The 19,650-nt window shown below is 45.7% G+C and overlaps 1 protein-coding gene across 1 annotated transcript; it reads right to left on the reverse strand.

Annotated features, from left to right (window-relative positions):
* Positions 1-4,234: 4,234 nt before the first annotated feature.
* Positions 4,235-11,314, reverse strand: ALAS1 (5'-aminolevulinate synthase 1). Its single transcript, XM_084292980.1, has 10 exons — positions 11,050-11,314; positions 10,245-10,451; positions 9,152-9,307; positions 8,849-9,071; positions 8,202-8,386; positions 7,399-7,578; positions 7,063-7,227; positions 5,709-5,977; positions 5,066-5,228; positions 4,235-4,520 (listed from the first exon to the last, which is right to left on the reverse strand). The coding sequence occupies exons 1-10, from the start codon at positions 11,246-11,248 to the stop codon at positions 4,360-4,362; spliced, it is 1,908 nt and encodes a 635-aa protein (XP_084149106.1). The 5' UTR covers positions 11,249-11,314; the 3' UTR covers positions 4,235-4,359.
* Positions 11,315-19,650: the final 8,336 nt, after the last annotated feature.

Raw genomic sequence — 19,650 nt, forward strand, 5'->3', positions numbered from 1 at the left:
CCACAGCTTCTCTGGGCAGCCTGGGCCAGGGCCTCACCACCCTCTGAGTGAATACCCAGGTCCCTTTGGATGGCATCCCTTCCTTCTGGCATATCAACCCTACCTCTCAGCTTGGTGTCATCTGCAAACATGCTGGGGGGTGCACTCAATCCCACTGTCTATGTCATTGATAAAGACATTAAACAGCACTGGACCCAGGACTGACCCCCTACTGACGTGTAGCTGAGAGCTGCCCCTGTAAATACAGAAGTGGGCAGGTCAGGCCCTCAGGAGCACCCACTCAGCTCTTTGTGGGCCTGTCTGTGCTGGGAGAAAAGCCTTCTTCATCACCTTGTTCACCACAGCAAAAGACGTGCCCCCAAAATACGTCTGCAGGGCAGCAGGGATATGAGAGAGGTGTGGATCTGGCGGCATTAATAATGCTATTATTACTATTATTATTCCTGCCTCGATGCCCAGTCAAGGGCTGCTCCTGCTCAGGTGGCCCAGCAGCATCCAGCAGCACAAATGACCACCAGCAGTGACACAAGGACAATGGCATGGCTGGAAAGCCCTGTGGGGACTCTGCCCCGTGGTGCTTGTGCCTCGTAGCAGCAGCTCAGGACCAGCAGCGCTGGCCAGGCAGGCACCTGCTGGTGGCTTGCCTTGGAGGGGGCTGCAGCATTAGGGCTGCACCGAGCATCTCCTCCCCACCAGAGGGACTACCTCCAGGCCTAGAAAATGCGTTGGGTTTTCATCACGTGGGATTCAAGGGGCTGGTTTTAGCCCAGTTCCCTGAAGGCGTGACGTTGGTGAGGCTGGTTCCCTCCTTCAGCGCTGAACCTGCTGGTTATCGTTGCCCACAGCACGCAGCTGGAGGCTGGGCAGGCAGCCAAGGCCCCCAGAGCTTTATGAGCAACCAGAGCTCCGTGCTGCACACTCAGCGAGGGGCTTTGGGGCCAGCCAGAGCATGGCACAGCAGGGGCTGGGGGGTGGTGGGAGCACTGGGACTGTGCAGCAGCCCTGGTGGAGGTGGCCGAGGATGTCAGGGCCTGCTGGCCCAACCACTGCCTCAGTGGTGGGTGCTTTTGTTTGCATTCAGGATGTTTTACTGCATGGCACTGCCTGGAGTTTCTCTCTTATGTAAATAGGTTGAGAAATAAAGGATATGAGATTAAGGCTGTGCAACACACAACTGGATGAATTATTTGCCCCTGTGGGTCCCCAGACAAATCTGAACAGTCTTTACAGCTGCGTTCTTGCTTGCTTACTCTGTCAGGGCTATGGACTATTTGTCCCCAACTTTATGAACATCTTTGACCAGTTATTTTCCAGAAGCCAAACCAGTGCTTACGTAACCATCACTAGTTATGCAACCCACCATTCAAGCTTTGTTTGCTGGGAAACAATATGTGTTTGTTTATTCATTCTTTGTCCTTTTCAATGGAGAAAATATGTCCTGTGTGCCGTTGGCTCTGTCACTCTTTGCAGTTGTGATGACCATCTCTGCCAGGCTCTTACTGCACTCCACTTCTACCCTCACACCCTTGCTTAGCAGCACTAGACGATGTTACCACATGGGATGTGAATGGGTACAGAGGGACTGACTACCATGTGCTGATGCTCATCGTGCTCCTACCACTGCAACCAATGCTAGTTCTGAACCTTGGGATTCCATTCCCAGCTGCAACTAATTTGGAATTGTGTTTGAGATTTCTGATAGCTGGAGCCCTCTCTGTCTTATTTCTTCTCCCCTGCACCATGAAGGAGTGTGGAAAGCCTGCTATGAGAACTAGAAGGAAAAAATCAGCTCTATTAGCTGGTATACAAAATGTGTTGCTCCAAGTTTGAATGCTATCAGTGAAGAAACTAAAAATGCAAGTAACCTTTTACTTTTGGCTCGTGGCTATAGATTAGTCAACACCTCCCCATCCAGATTGCTTACACTACCAGCTCCAAACATCAAAGGTGCATTATGACACCAGGACACTCGTCGAGGAAAGGATGATAAAGGATCTTGAAGGACCTGCAGCTCTATAGCTATGTCTCAAGTTACTAATACAACTTAGTATCTAATGAGAGGAGATGTGCAATGGAGCTGCACATTCATGAAGTCTTAGCCGAAAGCTGCTTGTTGCAATGCAAGGAAACCAGGGTGGGGCACTACGTTTTCCTTCAAGTAGCTCTGCAGCATGCCTCAGTAAGATCAGGTTAATGTCACAGCAAGCGAAAGCTAATCCCTTCAGCGCAGCAAAGAAACTGCTTGCGTACACCATAATCAGGGGTGGGCTTTAGCAAGCTACTTTATCAACTGCCTTGTTTAGCCGTAGACCTAACTTGCCATATTAATCCTAGTGCCTGAGGTCAGGTAGTTCCTGCCCTTCCGCAGGACACTGCACCAGGCAGAGGCAGTAGGCACTTGCCTGGCTTGTAAATGACTTTTTAAATGGACCCCATTGACTTAGGAATCTAAGTCTTTTGAAAGGAATTCTTTCAGGAAATGCAGTGTCCTTCAGTATATACTTAAAGCAGTGGTGATTGCCAATGGGTGGAGGTGATGTCTTCAGATTGACTACAGTCTAACTCCCAAAAGTGGCTTTGTAATATTACAGTAATATTGCTGCAATATTAACAGCAATAACAGCAATAGCCAGTGCCGGGGGCTTGTTACCTCCTGAAAAGCAAGAGTTGTGCAGTAACTTGAGAAAACTTGCCTGTAGCAGTTAAAGGACATACCACCGCATGAAGTAAGCAGTGCTGTGCTCTGCTGTAGACTTCATGACAGCAGTGTCCTCTCAATACGTGCATTCACCCATACTGCTACATACATACCTGGAACTACTCCCTGATTGAAGTATGCATTTGCTATTCATGAAAGCATTACATAGGCCTGTTACGTAATTGACATGCAAATTGTCAGAGGTTGCAAAAGCCGCATTGATATTCAACAAGCTGCTTGATATTCAACAAGCTGCTTCTCTCAAAGACCTAAATTATTAGGAATTGTTTGCTGATAAGCAGCTTTTCCACTGAAGGTTATCTTGGTGCACATATGAAAGTAGAACATGCAGCTGGAGTGAACTTGGGCAAGAACTTGGGCAACCACAAACAACCTTGCACCTCCCAGCCATACTATGGTATACAGGTCCTCCCTTCCAAGGATATTAGTCTTTTTTTTAAAAAAAAAAGGAAAAAAACAGCGGTGTCAAGCAGTCACAAAACGCCACTTATTAAATCCCACTGGCAATTTTCCTCTTGAAACAACAGAATGCTTCTCAGGTACAAAAAAGCACCCTGCTGAGCACTCAAGTGGGAGCACCTGTGTGAGACTACCACACACACAGCCAACCAAGAGTAAAGCAGCAGAGGGAGACAGCAGCTAGCACAGCCCCTTCTAAATGCTCTCCTGCTCATACTGCAGTGTATCTTCAGTGAGAACATACTAAGTTAGATATATGCATAATACTGCATCAACGCCTCTGTTAGCTTTAAAGTTCTGTCTAGAGCTCTGGGGCAACCTCTAGAGGCTTGGCTGACCACAAAACCTAAGCACCTAAAACCTAAAATGTATTAATTCTTGGGCTATTGACAGCTGATTTCTGCTTGCTGCCTGTAGCTGCCTTGGCGAACACTAGACCTGCTTCCCCACCCACCTTGCACAGGCTGTTCTGCTCCCTCTGGCCCCTGGGGAGGCAAGGCCAGTAGCACTCACGTGGTGCCAAAACTGTTGTGAGTGTTGCACCCTTCTATAGCTCATAGGAGTGGTTAAGAACATCCTGTCTCACTTTCAGTGTAGCACTATGTGACCTTTGTTTGTACTGATACAGGTTAAACACCTCCCAACATGTAAGATGCCCTGGGACTGACTAAAACAACAGCCCAGGGATAAGGCATAGTGCTTTACACCACTCCCAGATAGAATTAGGATGTACTTGGAGTGTACCACAGGGCTAGATGCCCACAAAACCCATGGGAAAGAATGGAGAAGGAGAGGGGAGCTTAGACATAGGCTTAACAAATTTAAGGTAGAAGTTCCTGAGGAGCTTTAAGTACCTATAAGCCTTCTTTTAATAGAACTCATCCCTCACACTACACAAGGAAATGCTACTGAAAGGTTTGGTTTGCACTCGTTGAGAAGGCAGTACTTCAGATGAAGGTCAGTGTAGATCACTTTTTATTCCAGGGGATGACCCTCTAACCAATGACAATTTATCTTATGGAAGCTGAATATGAAAAATAAAAATACAACCAAACAGTGGCTCTAGAAATTTATTTTCAGAGCTTAGTGCTTTAACTATGATTAAAATGCTTATAAGCAATTTAAAAATGCTACTGACTGGGTACTAGAACTAGATGAGAGTAAGATTAACACCATTACTTTCATGCACTGACAGATACTAGTTTGCTCATTCCACTGAAGTAAGATCTTTCCCGTTCACTCATCACTTCAAAATGCAGAGGTCTTCTACAGAAGTTACATTCAGCTGATGAGTGTGGTTTCAGCTCCAGACCAACATCCTTCCATGTAGCCAGCAGTTTTTCTGTTATAAACAGAAAAGTCATATAACATCAAAGCACTTCAGAGAAGCAGCACAACAGAAGTGTCAGCATACCTATTCTCCTAGCAAAGAAAACTGTAGGAATTGTCTGACACAATGTGACTGGACCACAGTAAGCCTTAACCTTAAAAACCTATGCTCATACTACCTCTTCTGACAGGATACAAGAGTAACTGCTTCCCCATAAAGATCAGTGTTTAAGACATGTTAAAAGCTCAGCTGAGCACAACAGATTTCTCTGGACACCCCTCCCCCTCCTAACAAGTAAAGATCAGTTTGGACAATGCAACCAGATCCCCAGAAATGGCTGGGATAGAACCAGCTGTATGTAGGACTGCACTGTTCTAGGTCACAGCATGCTGGCTTTCACAGGTCATGCTCAAAGCCAGTTAAGGACAGAAGTGTGCTATGTATGCTGCAGCAGTGGAAAGACATTGCCCAGCTGATACAATTTAAATTTGAACTCTTTCCTAGTCTTTAGGATTGAGAGTGCATAGACAGCCCGGAGTTTCCACTGCACCACTCACCAAGAAAGTAACTCATCATCTGAGGGGTATGGTGAGGTGTAGGGGCAATACGTAGCAGCTCTTCTCCACGGGGGACTGTGGGGTAGTTGATTGCTTGGACATAGATGCTGTGTTGGCTCATTAGCCTGTCACAGATCTCTGTATTTTTAGCAGCATCTGCAACCTGAAATTCAAAATCAAAAAATTAGGATTAATGAAAACATGTAAGGTAGCAGAGTTGTCAGTCCAACTTTACCAGCCACATGAGTCAAGCACAAATAGGCTTCCTTGTGCCCGCTAAACAGAACATGCATCAAAGACTAAAAGCTTTTATTCTAGTGTCCTCCAGGCCTAAGCAGGTTAACTGTTAATACCTGAACTCTTCTTTTTACTGGCTTATTACCAGTATCTTTGACTTCTCTACACTGTTAGATGGTGGGTTTTGTACACTACCATTGTGCTTTACAACATTTTTATCAGGCAGAAGTCCACTTAATCCCAGCTTTATTTAGACAAGGAAGGTAAGCCAGACTCCTAGCACATCACTGCGGAACACTATGGCAGGTTTGAACTGTGTGAATGTTTATTAACACCTGGAAACAATGTGATCATAGCCATGAAAACAGGCACCATGGTCTTGTGTCAGAGATATCCTAGTACTCACCCTTACTGGAATGATGTGACTTGGGCAGTGCACCACAGGAAGCCCTGCATCCATCAGCATTTGCCTCATAAGCTTCACATTGCGCTGGTGCTGGCGCCTCAGCACTTGCCCCTCTGCACTTTTCAGAGTTCGGACAGATTCAAGGGCACCAGCTAAGAGCATGGGTGGCAGGGATGTTGTGAAGATAAAGCCAGCAGCATATGAACGAACAGTGTCTATCAGGGAGCTTGTACTGGAGATGTATCCTCCTACACAACCAAATGCTTTGCCTAAAAAAAAAAAAAATAAAGTAAATCATCCCAACTTACTCCTTCCACCCATTAGAACAACTCGAAGTATTACAGCCTTACTTCATTTTCACTTATGAGTTATTTTGACAACATTAAGTACACAGCAGGCAACAGTTCCAGCCCCCCCCAGTCTTGTATTTACTCAGCACATGTTGCAGCTTTGTTTTTAAAACCAATCCCAGTAACAATTGGGCTAGTTATTACATAGCAAGCACAGCTCAAAATCATCTCAAACATTCAAATTCTGATCTTGAGGAAGAACTTAAGTACAATCATCAAGCACAGACTTCTGTGGTGACCCTAGAAGATCAACACTAAGTCTCTCAGCAGATTTAAAGTAATCTGTTCCAGAGAGGCTAGAAATAGCCTACGCTCCTAAGGAGCACACGTTGTTACTGTGGTGAATACAGGTCCCCCTTTTCCAGATAAGGGGGGAATGCTCAGGTACCAGAACCAAGCAACAAATGAAAACATGGTATCTGGTGAGGAATTTTGTTTTTATTAGGCTGTAACAAGTCAGTAAGAGTTTGAGATATTAGCTTTCCTGGTAAGTTATACGTTCAGGAAGCTATTTAGAAAAACCTAATTTGCAGCAGTAAACTTACACCCAAGCCTGCATTCTACTTTGATAATAGCAGTTGCTTCAGTTCTTGCCAAGTCTTTTTATGTAACTCCCCATCTCAGGTTTCTGGATTAGGAGCACTCCATTTCATATAAAAGAACCAAGTACTACTAAGTATAGAGTACTACCTTACTATCTTTCTCACCTGAATTTTCTCAGGACTTGTCCAATATGCTACAAAAGGATTTTTTTTGCTAGCTTGTTAAAGTAAAAATGCTGCCTTTGCTGATTAGTAAGGCAAGGTAAGTAGCTTAAATACTTTCCAAAATGCAGGACATACTTAAATCCTTTGGGCTTTCTGAAAAACACTAACCCCCCCATAAATCCTTAGCAAGTTCATTTCAATAGACTGATTTTGAGTTAACCCACTTAATTCAGCTGCTCAGAAGCTTTACTGCCTTAGAACACATAAGCTGCTGTGAAACCACCAGGCCATGCATACCAAGCGTTCCAGAGATGATGTCCATCTTGTGCATGATTCCATCCCGGTCTCCGATACCGCCACCTCGAGCTCCATACAGCCCCACAGCATGCACTTCGTCCACAAAAGTGATTGCTCCATGTTCGTGGGCCACATCACACAGCTCTTCCAGAGGGCAGACAGCACCTACAGACCAAAGCACCAACAGGCAGTTTAGGATTCCCTGTATTCAACTTGGATAAACATTGGGCTAAAATGCTGTAAGGGTTTAACTAAAAGAAACACTTTTAGACCCAAAACACAGATGATTTGAGTACTGACTGCACTGGAAGGAGAGAGGAGTCTATGCCACCTTACCATCCATTGAGTGCACAGTTTCAAATGCAACAATTTTAGGGGTAGATGGATCAGACTTCTTCAATAGCTCTCGAAGATGGCTGACATCATTATGGCGAAATATGTGCTTCGGTACCCTGCTGTTTCGAATCCCCTGGATCATGGAGGCATGGTTTCCAGAATCAGAGTAGATCTCACAGCCTGAGGGAACAATCCAGTTACAAGTCAAGTACAGAAAGCACCGGCTAATTCCCAGCATCATTTCACATACAGTAAGTGCTCAAGCAGCACAAGAAAGTTCTAGAAAGTTCTCTTGACCAGAGGAAAAATTTAAAAATCATAAGGCAAAAATATTATTTAAGGCTTGTTTTGTGTCTAAACCAATAGAAATTTGAGCCTAAAGAAATGCAGAGGGTTCTTCCAAGTCCTTAACACTTTATGGAACAACTTCTGAAGTTAAAGCAAACCTGCCCTGAACTACATCAGAGGGAGAGAAATTCACACCCTCAGGTAAGGATACTACATCCCTGCTGCCTCATTTTCAGGTAGAATTCAAGTGAAAGTAGAAGACCCAGTGCTTTTTGCTCTATTCCCTCTGCAGTTCACAGCAACCTATTCAGCCTCAGTAGGCTACAACTATGACTTGCAATAGCTGCACAGAATTTATAGCATTTAAACAAAACTCTTAAACAAAACAAGACTCTTCTGGTTGAGTAGGATGAATCACCCCACACACACACTTTGGGTGGCCATTTGCAAAATGTACTCCCAATTGCTCAGCGTGGGTTTTTGTGGTAAATACAAGATGCACTTTGAGATCTCACCTGGCAGCATTTTAGCTAGAGTGAAGAGGGTGGAATCATTGGCTACAAAACAGGAGGAGAACAACAGTGCTGCATCTTTTCCATGAAGATCAGCTAGTTCTTTCTCCAAATCAACATGAAATTTGCTTGTTCCCGAAATATTTCTTGTGCCTCCTGCTCCAGCACCATGTTGTTTCAGTGTATCCCTACAAAGGGCCCAAATAAAGACAGTGTTACTGAACACCACAGATGGATAGCAGGATCATAGCTCAAGACAGTCTAGTACCTAATTAGTATTGTCTTAGAATGGAACTGGCTGTCAAAAACTGCTGTTAGTTTTAAGGTCTTAAGCAACCAGCACAACTCAGGGGTTCAATAAGCTAAGGAAACAGTACAGCTACAATATACCATCCAGTTTATACAGTAGTATTCAGAAGTTTGAGGAAAAAAATCAAGTGAGGTCACAGAATAGCAAGTAAATAGTATTTGGTTCTACAGCAGTAGTAATTTATCTACTCTAGCTCAAGAGGAGCTTGATTATAACAAGAACAACACTAGAAGCAGGTTATGTAGCTTAGTGCACAGGTCAGTTCTTCAGATATCTTCCTACAAAAGCTTCTGCAGAACACCCTAGGCTTGTAAATGACCCTTAACATGGCACTACTCACATCACTGCTCCACACACACGGGGATGACGACTCATGCCCAGGTAGTCATTGCTGCACCAGACGGACACCTCCTTCTTGGTGATCAGAGAATCCGAGTAGTCATCTGCCATGGGAAAGATCTGTGCCTTTCGGTTCACTGTTTTGAACACTCGATAGGTATGATCTTTCTTCTTTTCATCTATCTTTCTCTCAAAGAACTGATCATACTGGAAGGTTGATACAGCTGAAATGAGATAGACTTCAGCACACAGGAAAAAAGTCACAAGGGATCAGGTCTGTGAGGGTTTTGCTGTGTTATCTTACATTTTGGCAAGTTATCCTGAAGCAGATGAGACACGCTCTCAGGTCTTTGCTTCAGCATAATATCCTTAAACCTCTTGAGCAATCCATTCTGCTCTTCTCCCTCTTTCTCAGTGTTCCTCGCTGGGGAAGTAGTTGTTACATTGGCAAATTCTTTACCTACAGACATCAATGAATTACAGTGAGCTAATCGGTTTAAAATAGAGGTTTTTCAGTTGAGTTCAGCACTGCAGCATTTTAAGTAGCTTAACTCTTCATTCTTTAGAAAGCACATACCTGAATCTAAAGGCTCCTGCTGGGATCAGCTACAGCATCTGCTTCTAACTTTGCATTGTATGAGACAAAAGGAAAATCTTTCTAATCAATGACAACATTCAATGTAATTATCTTATAACACAATTGATTCATCATGACTCAGAAACCCACCCTATAGAGCTACAGCACTCATCTGAAAGTCAGTAGATAGGTAACTGAAGGCAGAATTAAGGTTGGCAGCTTCCTTTCCATTCTAGTACTTTGTTCTGCTAAAAAATCAAAAAAGAAAACAGGCTTCCTTTCTGAGACAGACAGCAAGGATTTACAAATACGGGTGAAAAGTTCCTTCATTTGAAGGACAGCCCTTTTACATCAGATTGCAAGCCAGCCTGTAACACTCTGTAGTTCCATAAACCAAAAGCCAGTTAGTTGCTTGCTTGCTTTCCAGCTTGGATTCGTTCTGCTATTTGTGCAACACCCTGACAGTGTTTCTTCTGTCTCTGGATATACCACCCTCATTTACACCAGCACCCTAGTAAGGCTCTCTTCAATCCCAAGCCCCTGCTTTGGGAGCACAAATAGCTTGATTCACACATTTAGAAACAGGGCATCAAAATATGGTCTAAAGAATTCCTGCCTCAAGATTACTGAGGGCAATCACTGCACAACACTGCAGGTACACCATTAACACATGCATTCCTCAACGAGTTTTTACTGCAATTTATCATAACCCTACCCACACAGGGTAAGCAGCGACTGTCAGGCTTGGCACGCAACAGAGGAAAGTCAAGCACCAAAGGTTCGATGAAGGAACCAGCACTTTGGCACACACAACACATACCTTTCCTGTCCGCCTGCATTTCCTTCACATCCTCTTGAAGTTCAATGCTGGCCTTGCAGAAGACATTGCTGTTCTTGTGGCTCATCTGAGCTGCCAGGAATGGGCATTTCATAGCAGAGCTATGGCCAGCAGCAGCAGGCGGGTGGCCAGCAGGTGGCTGGGATCCATCTGTATTCTGTTGGGCCGCATCTTTGGCATTTTTACCCTCTGAGGAAGGCACAGAAAGGGAAGCACTTCAGTTTCAATTTTTTAATAGTGACTTGAGCTTTCCTAACCACTATTCCAGCAAATCATTTAGCACAAGCCACTAAGAATTATTTAGCCAAGTGTTCACATCTTATTTATACAAGAATGAACACTCAATGGGCACCTGATTTAAGATCCCTCATGCAGCAATGCACCCTTCTCAGGATAAAAATTTCTCCTTCATCTCAAAAGGGCAGATTTTGATTTTGAAGGCTTGTTTCCTGCCACCCCTTTGCTGCCTTAGCTCTTTGTCCTTAGTGCCAGAGACAGAGTGCCCCGAGGCACGGTACCAAGTCCAATGAAAAGCCGCTCGAGCGTGAGCAAGGCCCGTGGCCTCGCCGTCACCACGCCGGAGCTTGCCCGTCCCTGATCTCGCAGACAAGCCCACAGCACCCTCGTTTAATCACCGCGGGCATTAAGCAACCCTTATCGAGAAAGCTGCCCCTTCCAGAAGCTTCTCCCGCTGCCGTTCAAGGGCAGCTCGGCCTCTCCGCGCCCACAGGGCCCAGATCGCGGCCCCAAGAGGCTCCGCCTGCCCCGGGCGCGGGCCGCTACTCACCCGGCTGGGCCGCGGGGGTCTCCCCCGCCTGCTGCCCGCGGGCGGCGGAGCACGCTAGGCCTCGGGCGGCGGCCGGGGGCACCGCCTCCATCATCTTGGGGCAGTGCTGGGCGTAGAGCAGCAGCGAGGGCCCGGCCTTCTGCAGGAAGGCCTGCGAGACGCGGGCCAGGAACGGGCAGCGCCGCACCACCGCCTCCATCCTCGTCGCCTCAGCTTCTCCCCGTCGCCTCAGCTGGCAGCCCGGAAGTGACGCCGCCTCCCGCCCGGCACAACGCCCGCTCGGCGGCCCCGCCGCTCCCCCTTATATAGCCCCGCCCGGCGCCGCGCAGGCGCGTTGCGGCCAACCCGCTGCCTACGCCCTCAGAGCGCAAGCGCGGGAACGCGTGGGGCGGGGCGTCCTGAGGGGGTGGGGGCGGGGCCCGGGGGAGCTGTGAGGGGGCCGTGAGGGGGAAGCGCCTTCGCTTCACAGAACCACAGAATCCCAGAATCACAGAACCACAGAATCCCAAAATCCCAGAATCCCAGAACCACAGAATCCCAAAATCACACAGCCACAGAATCCCAGAATCCCAGAATCACAGATCCACAGAATCACAGAATCACAGAATCACAGAACCACAGAACCCCAGAATCACAGAATCACCTAGGTTGGAAGAGACCTCCACGATCCCCTAGTCCAACCTCTGACCTAACTAACCAGTCCTACACTAAACCATATCACTGAGCTCTACATCTAAACATCTTTAAAGACCTCCAGGGATGGTGACTTCCCTGGGCAGCCCATCCCAATACCTAACAATCCTTTCCATAAAGAAAAAAGCCCAGTTTCTGGCCCTGTGGCTGGCTCTCGGGTGCCATTAGTGGAAACCCAGCACCTCCGGTGTCCCCTGATGCCTGTGTCCCCCCTGCTCCGCGGAGCCCTCAAGCAGCCGGGGGGCTCGCTGGTGGTGGCAGGACCCTGGCCCTTACCATTCCCCTGGCAGAGATGCTCAGGCTGCCTCATTTTTGAGGCACAGTGCCAACGGTCAGGGTTTGGGGGTTAATAATGCCCTTGTGGAAATGGCAGCAGCAAATCTTGCATTCTCTGGTTTGCAGTGAACGTTGAAGTTTATCTTTTTTTTTTTTTTTTTTTTTTTTTTTTAGAATATCTACAAGTGGGTAGTGATAAAAGGACCTCCCTTGATAAATCTGGCTATCCAAGCTGCCATAGTGCTAATTCCCGTAAGGGATATGCTAACTTTGAAGAACAGAGAAGGAAGATGATGCATTTCCCTCCCCCCCATCTTGCGAAATAATAATTTTACAGAAGACAGGATTCGGGCAGAGTGCTGCCAGGCCCAGCCTCACATACCTCTTACCCAGGCAGGAGCCGGATCTAGGGCCCTTTCAGACAATGTACTTTTTGTAACAGGTACAGAGGTTTGAAGAGGAAAAGCTCACTTTTACTTGACAAGTATCTCAGAAGTAACATAGCTGTTAGAAGGCACTCATAGTACAGTGATGGGGGAAACACAAAACTGACATAGAACTCGCTGCTCAACTGAAGTTTGGGTACAAAAGACACACAGAAAGCACTGGTCAGTATTTGCATGCTGCAGATTAATCTTTAGACAGCTCCTGTGTAGGAAGGCAGGGGGAAGACTAGCAGGATATTTGCCTGGCCCTCCTCTCTTTGTTACTGACTTGCTTGGAGGGTGCTGGTCACAATATGTAAACATAGTCTAAGTAAATAGATCCAGAGGAAGGCAAGCTTCACAAATGCTGTTCAATAACAGGCTTGCTGTCAACTTCAGCTCATTGCTAAACTCTGGATTAAGAAAGGGAACGGAATTCTCCCCTTTTCATGCAGCCCTGAGGAAGTAGGAGACCTTACAAGGCAGAGGCATGGGACTGGGCTGAATGATTTTTTTAACCACAGTTTGCTCGTTGCTTATTAGGAATCTGTGGCATTGTTTAATAAGTCTTGATGAAGACTTAAGAAGTCAAGAAGTCTTGATCTTAAACAACTCGTTATTCCAACAACATAATGCAGAAGTTACATTAAGCAATAAGCTTTCTTTCATCAGTGAGCATCATTAAACTAAAAAATAAATAAATAAAACAACATAAAACAGTTTTATTTTGCTCTGTAAATAAGTGATTGAACTACAGCTATGGCATTTGACCTCAGTCTGTATAGTGGTTGTGTTAACAGGAGTCTTGGTCACCTGGTAACACAAGGACGAGGCTTCAATTTATTAGTGTAGCTTGCTCATGGAGAGTGCTCTCCTTTTGTAACTGGCTTTCAGTTAGTGTTACATGCCTTAGCTATTTGCATTTTGCAAAATACAATAGTCAAGCACTTCAAATTTAAAAATACCTAATCTGTGTTTCAGATTACCACTCTTCCATGGTCAGCCATCAACATCTGTCTCCCTACCCTGAATCTTTGAATCACATCGCTTATTTTTCAAAATGAGGAAACATCACAGAGTTCTACTGTGCAGATATCTGGTGAGTGTTCCTAGAGCAGAGTTGATGTCTCTGAACCTAAGATTTAGGATCTAGGATTAATTTGTGTTTTAACAACAGAAATCAAGTCATATAAGCTTAATTTACAGTATGTTGACGGTATTTTTCTTTCTCCTCCCACTCCTCCCATATTCAGTAATCGTGATGCTTGACTTAGGAGGGGCAGAGGGAATACTTGTTTCATTGTAAGATGCACCGGAGAGGTGTTGTGCAAGTACGCTGGCAGAGGACTGCAGCAGAGCACAGAGCTCATCGCTTGTGGACACCTGCCAAAGCAGGTTCAATCCCACAAAAATCTGATAATGCTTCTTTATCCTGATTATCTTAATAGCAGCACCTTAGCATGTTGCAAGGCTGAGAGATGAAGTAAATTAGTCTGTTCTGTTGCTGGAATTCAGAAATTTCTGGTTTTGCATTCAGAAGTGTACACATCAAGTAGAAAGCCTGAAGAACATCTGCTTTTTACTCAAACTTAATTCAAGGTTGGAAGCTGAAACAGTGACCTTGGCTACAATACAGAGATCTCCAAGTGAAGCAGAGCTCTCGGCTTTCCTGTCAGACTTCCCTGCAATCTGCACTATTAATCAGATGCCATAATGACACTTCTTTAGAGCTTGGTTTGGTGAATTTATTTAACCTTGTATGTGACAGGAGTTGCACTGAGCTAAACAGCAGTGGAATGCCATTAACTTGACCCTGATCTTGGAGAGTTGCTGAAGGACCATGTCGTTGTCAGCGCACAGAGATGATTGTGAGCTCTGGGACCAATAAAACAGGGGAAAATCAGGGGAAAAGGGTGTCTTCTCAACAATCCCAGAGTATTGCCAGAGTTTTTATGTTGGAAGTAAAGTAAATACTAATAGAGCTGCCATTAACTACAATTTCTTAGGGTTTCAGTGGGTTAAATGGTATTTTATTGCTGCAACATATTACTGTCATCCCACAGGGCTAAGGAGAAACTAGCTTGGACTGCCACACAAACACCCTTTGCCGTACTCCAATAAGGAGGAGCCACAAAACAGGCAACACCATTTTGACTGACTGGCGAATAGGGAGCCCATCCTGGGAGAGAGAGGAGCTGGTCAGGGGGAGCTGACAGGTATGCCAGGCAGGGGAGATGGAACAGCTGCCTCTGAAAGGATGGAGCAGCATGTCATAGAGCAGGAAAATTATTTAAGCTGCAGGGATAGCACTGGTGTGAGAACAAACTTACTCAACTGACCTTCGAAAAGTTTGGGTTGGAAACTGGGTAGTTCCTGGCTGTAAGCATGTTTCAGAGCAGCCTTCTGGGAAGAGCCCCTGAGGTTCTGTGCACCAGCTGGCTTCAGAGGAAGATGGATCTGTGGGGTAGGTCAGGGGAAGGGCTCAGCCCCCCCGAGAGTCTCTGCTGATTTTATCTTTTTTAAGCCCATTCCATTCTGATGATTTGTCCATTTCTTTGCTAAATAAGTTGCAAGAGGGGGAAAAAAGGTTAAATTCCAGCAATTCGGGAGATGGATGAGAAGCCATAGAAAGTGTTTCCCATATTGAAATTTAAATGGAAAAAGAAAAAATCCCCTACCACAGGGGTTTTCTGCAGTTGTCCATGAATAATTGCTGTGGAAGATGGTCTCTTTTCATGCTACTGGTTTATCAGGGAGGCTCGAGTAGAAGGTACCTTCAGTACTTCCCTCCCATTCTTCATATCTTGGGTAAGTTTTCCAAGTATTCCTGGAAGCAAAATGTGATGCACAGGTGTGTAACCTTCACCCAGTCTCACATCTGTCAGCAGCTAGCTCCTTTCTTGGAATTTTAAGGGATTTTCTGCTTTTAAGGGAGCATTTAGGTACTTCATGAGAAATGCAAGAGTCAAAGCCCCTCTATACCCAGCTTGTCCAAATGAAAGCACGTAACATTAGCAACATTTTGCCCACTTCTCAACTCAGATGCACACATTCCTTATTTTTTCCCACCCAGTCAGTGTCACGAGAGGGCAAGACAGAAAAACAATCTTCCTCCCCACGCACAAGCCACTGTCTATATTGAGAGCTGAATCTTCTAAGGGAGTGGATATGAACTTGACATCTGGATTTAATCCAGACTCAAATTCCAGGCTTAGATCTGAGAATTTTCATCTCCAGTGCTGAGACCAGCATTTCTTAGAATTTACTTTACCTTTTAAGGCAAAACTTTAGAGTTGCAAGAGTAGCATAGCAGCAATTCCTCCCATGCTGAATTTCTTTAGCAGATTTTCCTCATTTGAATCCGGTGCCCTCCATGTCTTTCTCACGTGACGGAAATCTCATTTCTCTCTAGGACCCTGTGACCACCAGAGAATTCAATCTGCCTGGAGGAGCTATTGAATGCTGAGGCAACCATGATCTGTCGAGTGACTGAGCTGCACCCCTGCTTTATAGGCACAGGTGAGGCAAGCTTCTTACCCCATCTCATGCAAACAAGCACCAAGCTGTTTTTCTCACCAGTGTGCTGAATGTCTTTTAAAATTAATGATCGGCCTGTGAGCCCTCACAGGGCGTCGGGTCAGGGCATTTTTGCCCGTTTGCCAAGCCCCATGGAATTCCCGTGAATGTGGAGGGGTTCAGTCACTTGGTAAAGTCCCATTACAGGGGCATGACTCACGCTCCGCTGGGACAGCAGAAGCTGATACCTTCCTCTTACAGGTACCCTGCCCTTCTGCTGCAGGGCACCACTCCCTCGTGGGGGCTGCTGCAAGTTAGAGCCCAGCTGATTTATCTTGATTCCAGAATATCTCCTTGACTTCACTCAAGTTGCTTCAGATTTGGAAATCTGAAAGAGTCTCGTTTTTATCCTGCATCCTCAAGTTTGTCTAGCTTTGTGTAGTACGCAGCAGGAACTTATATACAGCTCTTTCCATCTGCTGTGAGCTTTGCCTCACATTTGCCCTCATTCTCTTGTTTGCTCCTCTCTCACCTACCAGCAAGGCTAGTTATTGAGATTTGTTTCAGCACTTTTGTTATGCACCTGGTATTTTAATTTCTTCTGCAAGAATCAACATTTCAGTGAAGTAAAGAGTAGAAGCATATCAGAACAGGACACCTGCTGATGACATGAGAAAGTGAGGGAAAACCCCTCCTGACTAGCCCCAAACCATGAGTTCCTGAGTGTGGGTCATCCCATGAATGAGCACACACTGAGGCAACAGGACTCTTCTGTTACCTGCTTGGCTTTTCCTCTTGTCCAGTGTCGGATATTGCTTGTCTTGAAATTGTCTGAAGAACTGCCTTGGAGAAAGCAAGCAATAACCAAAGGGAAGTGTAAAGCAGTTTCGATCTTTTATTGTTTCCATCAATGGCCAGGAAATCTTTATAATTACGAAATTAGTTGTTACATTCAATTGTTAGTAATATAAGTTGTTATAGCTGTATAATTAATTTGAATTAGCTTCTTGAAAGAAAGAATCCAAAGGGTGATAGAAAGTGGAGAGCTGAAGGATGCCTCACTAAGTGGAGATGTTCCAGAGATCAAAAAATAGCACAAATGTGTATGGGAGCACAAAAGTCACAGGGCCAAACCCACTCCTATGAGTGGGAGAAAAGTCTGTGCAATGCCCTAGCCTGCAGAAATGTGGAAGGATGAGCTTGGTGTCCAGCCCCTTTCTCTGCAAATCTTTTCATCTCCCAGTGTGTTGGTGCCTGCTGCCCATGAGACTTCTCTGCTGTGTTGCAATAGCTCTTGTTGCTTAACCTTTGAGGTGCAAGACTTATTTTCCCCCCCCACGTTCTAAAGATTACAGATAAGGATAGAGGACATCAGTAAGTTATTAAAATGATAAGAGTGTCAGCAATAGATGAGAATGAGCCAGTGCTGAATATCAAGAAAGGAAATTAGTATCTTATAACTCCAAATTGTGAGCAGCAGACCAGAAAACCTTTACAATGTATTCGGGTTACTGGAGTACAGCAGGCTTCCATTCCTCATTTGACTTTGTCCTGAACTCTTCAAAAAGCTGGCAAATGCTCTGTTTGCACTGTCTCACAAATAACCTAAGTCACGCAAAGCTCTGGGCTCTGCTTTCAAGGCTCCTGGGCCAATCTGCCTGCCAAACAGCAGAGGCAGTACCAGGAGGAATATGAGTGAAGAGCAGCCAGGAGAGCTGGGGATGGGAGTTTCCTGGGGTACTGTGACCTAGCTGGCAGCCTCTTCTGCATGTGGGTTATTTGACTTGATGTATTTGCAGCAGATTTGAATGCCATTTCAGCTTAGATCTATGACATTAGGTGGCTTAGAGGAACAAACTTTTGACGTCTCTGACTTGGTGTGCTGAGTCTTGTCAGGTATTGGCCTGGGGTGGTGGTAATGGTTGGAAAAGATTTAACGTGTTGTTCTTGTATCTCCAGGGGACATGGTAGATAAATGGAGCCTCCAATGTCTTTCAGGAATTTCTTCACCTAATGGGGTGAGGTTCACCTGTTTTTTCATATAACTGTGCATTCCCCCAGCCCTTGTCAAGGAAAATAAAAGCTGATTCTAGGAAATGTCCTAGAAAGAGATGGAAATGCAAAGACTGTAAAACAAAGAAGTTAAAAGGGATCAGATATGCAATTAAGACTGAAATGTTGAAAGTCAAAACACAGGGTTAAGTAATTTTCTTTACTTCCATGCCCAGTTTCTCATGTTGAATTGAATGCAGGATCAAACCAAGGGAGGGTGGAGAGTCGCTGTGTGTTGCTGGCTTAGCATTAGTGACGGATCATTTGATCGACCTTTGTGCTGTGGTTTTATATAGAGCTCTGTTTACCCTAGGGAACTTTAATATACATTAGAAAATCTATTCTCTTCAGAGAGAAGAGTCTCTCGCAGGTTACAGCACTTTGCCCAAAGATTCCTGCAGCCATCCCATGAGCTTCTAGCTCTTGGTCTAGTGACCCAATGTGACAGTGACCTCGTTTTCATGGATTGACCCCTTAGCAGTGTGGTCCCCCAACCAAGCTGCACTTGGATCAGAGCACGTACAGGGATGGTACATATGGCTGGAGCTCAGTTGCTTTGCTCTTCAAAGTTTCTTTGGGTAGAAATACTGTTTTATGTTTACCTGGCAACTTTTCTACCTGCTACGTGTTCTGGTTTAATCATATGCAGTTACATCTGATCCCTGGTGTGCTGTCAGATGTGCACGTTGCTGCACGCAGTGCCTTTGAGGGTGATAGTGAGCACAAGTGACACCTTAATAAGGGTCTCTGGAGACACGGCTTCAGTACTAAGCTGCCCCCATCTAACACCTTTTGCTAGTTTATGCCTTATTAGTCACCCATTGCGTCTTTGAAAACATTGTTTTTAATACTCCTGCTCTGGGCTGAGTTCTCAGAAGCCCTGTTATGTTTTGTTGATGGTGGCTGCCTTTTCATTGCCCAGGTGGGAGAAGTGGGACTTGAAAACCCAATCAGCATTATCTGAGCTTATCTGCTTGTGATGGGGGGACTTAAGCAGATCAAGACATTAATATTAATCATGTGTAGATGCAAAACACAGGCTCTGGAGGCAGAACAGATCACAGGCACCTGGGCAGTTCTCCCAGGTATCAACCACTCATACCTATGTGCACAGCCACCTCGCAGGAGATGGGCTCCAGGGGGTGCACAGCACCCAGAGGCGTGGGCAGAAGAGTGGGGTGACGGAGTAAGTGCAGCACAGTGAGTTGGGGCTCGGGACTTGGTAAGACTCCTTTGTTGGAGCCAATCTCTGCCTGCCCCTGGGCTGGTTTTGATCCGAGCATTCTCCTGTTTCATGGCTTATATCAGTGTGGTTTGTGTGGTGGCTGGTGAAGAGGCTGCCTTCCTTTCCTCGGGGGCAATAGGGAGAGCCCAGTGCGTCTGCTGGCTGAGCGCAGGCTGGGCAAAGCAGTCACTGCTGCCAAACAGGATTTTGTCCCCATGCCTCCGGGGGTTAGGCTAGGGTATGACGTTCCCCCTGGCCTGTTCGTGTGCTTAATGAGCTGACTTATCTGCCATCTTCCCCATGGCAGATGGGGGCTCTTCAGGATTAATTAAGGATCATAAGTGTGACCTAGTTACCAAGCTGCTGCCACTGTTACCGAAGCTCCGGGAACCGTCAGGCTGCGAGAGCTTCTCT

Source organism: Netta rufina (assembly GCF_964035555.1).
Source record: "Netta rufina genome assembly, chromosome: 10".
NCBI lineage: Eukaryota > Metazoa > Chordata > Aves > Anseriformes > Anatidae > Netta > Netta rufina.

Bases quoted from the DNA above. Each gene is read 5' to 3' on its own strand.
- ALAS1 (XM_084292980.1), bottom strand. From the start codon at position 11,248: ATGGAGGCGGTGGTGCGGCGCTGCCCGTTCCTGGCCCGCGTCTCGCAG. The intron at 9,072-9,151 runs GTAAGATAACAC...ATCTCATTTCAG, and splicing joins TCAGGATAACTTGCCAAAAT to CTGTATCAACCTTCCAGTAT. The intron at 5,978-7,062 runs GTATGCATGGCC...TTTTTTTTTTAG, and splicing joins CATCATCTCTGGAACGCTTG to GCAAAGCATTTGGTTGTGTA.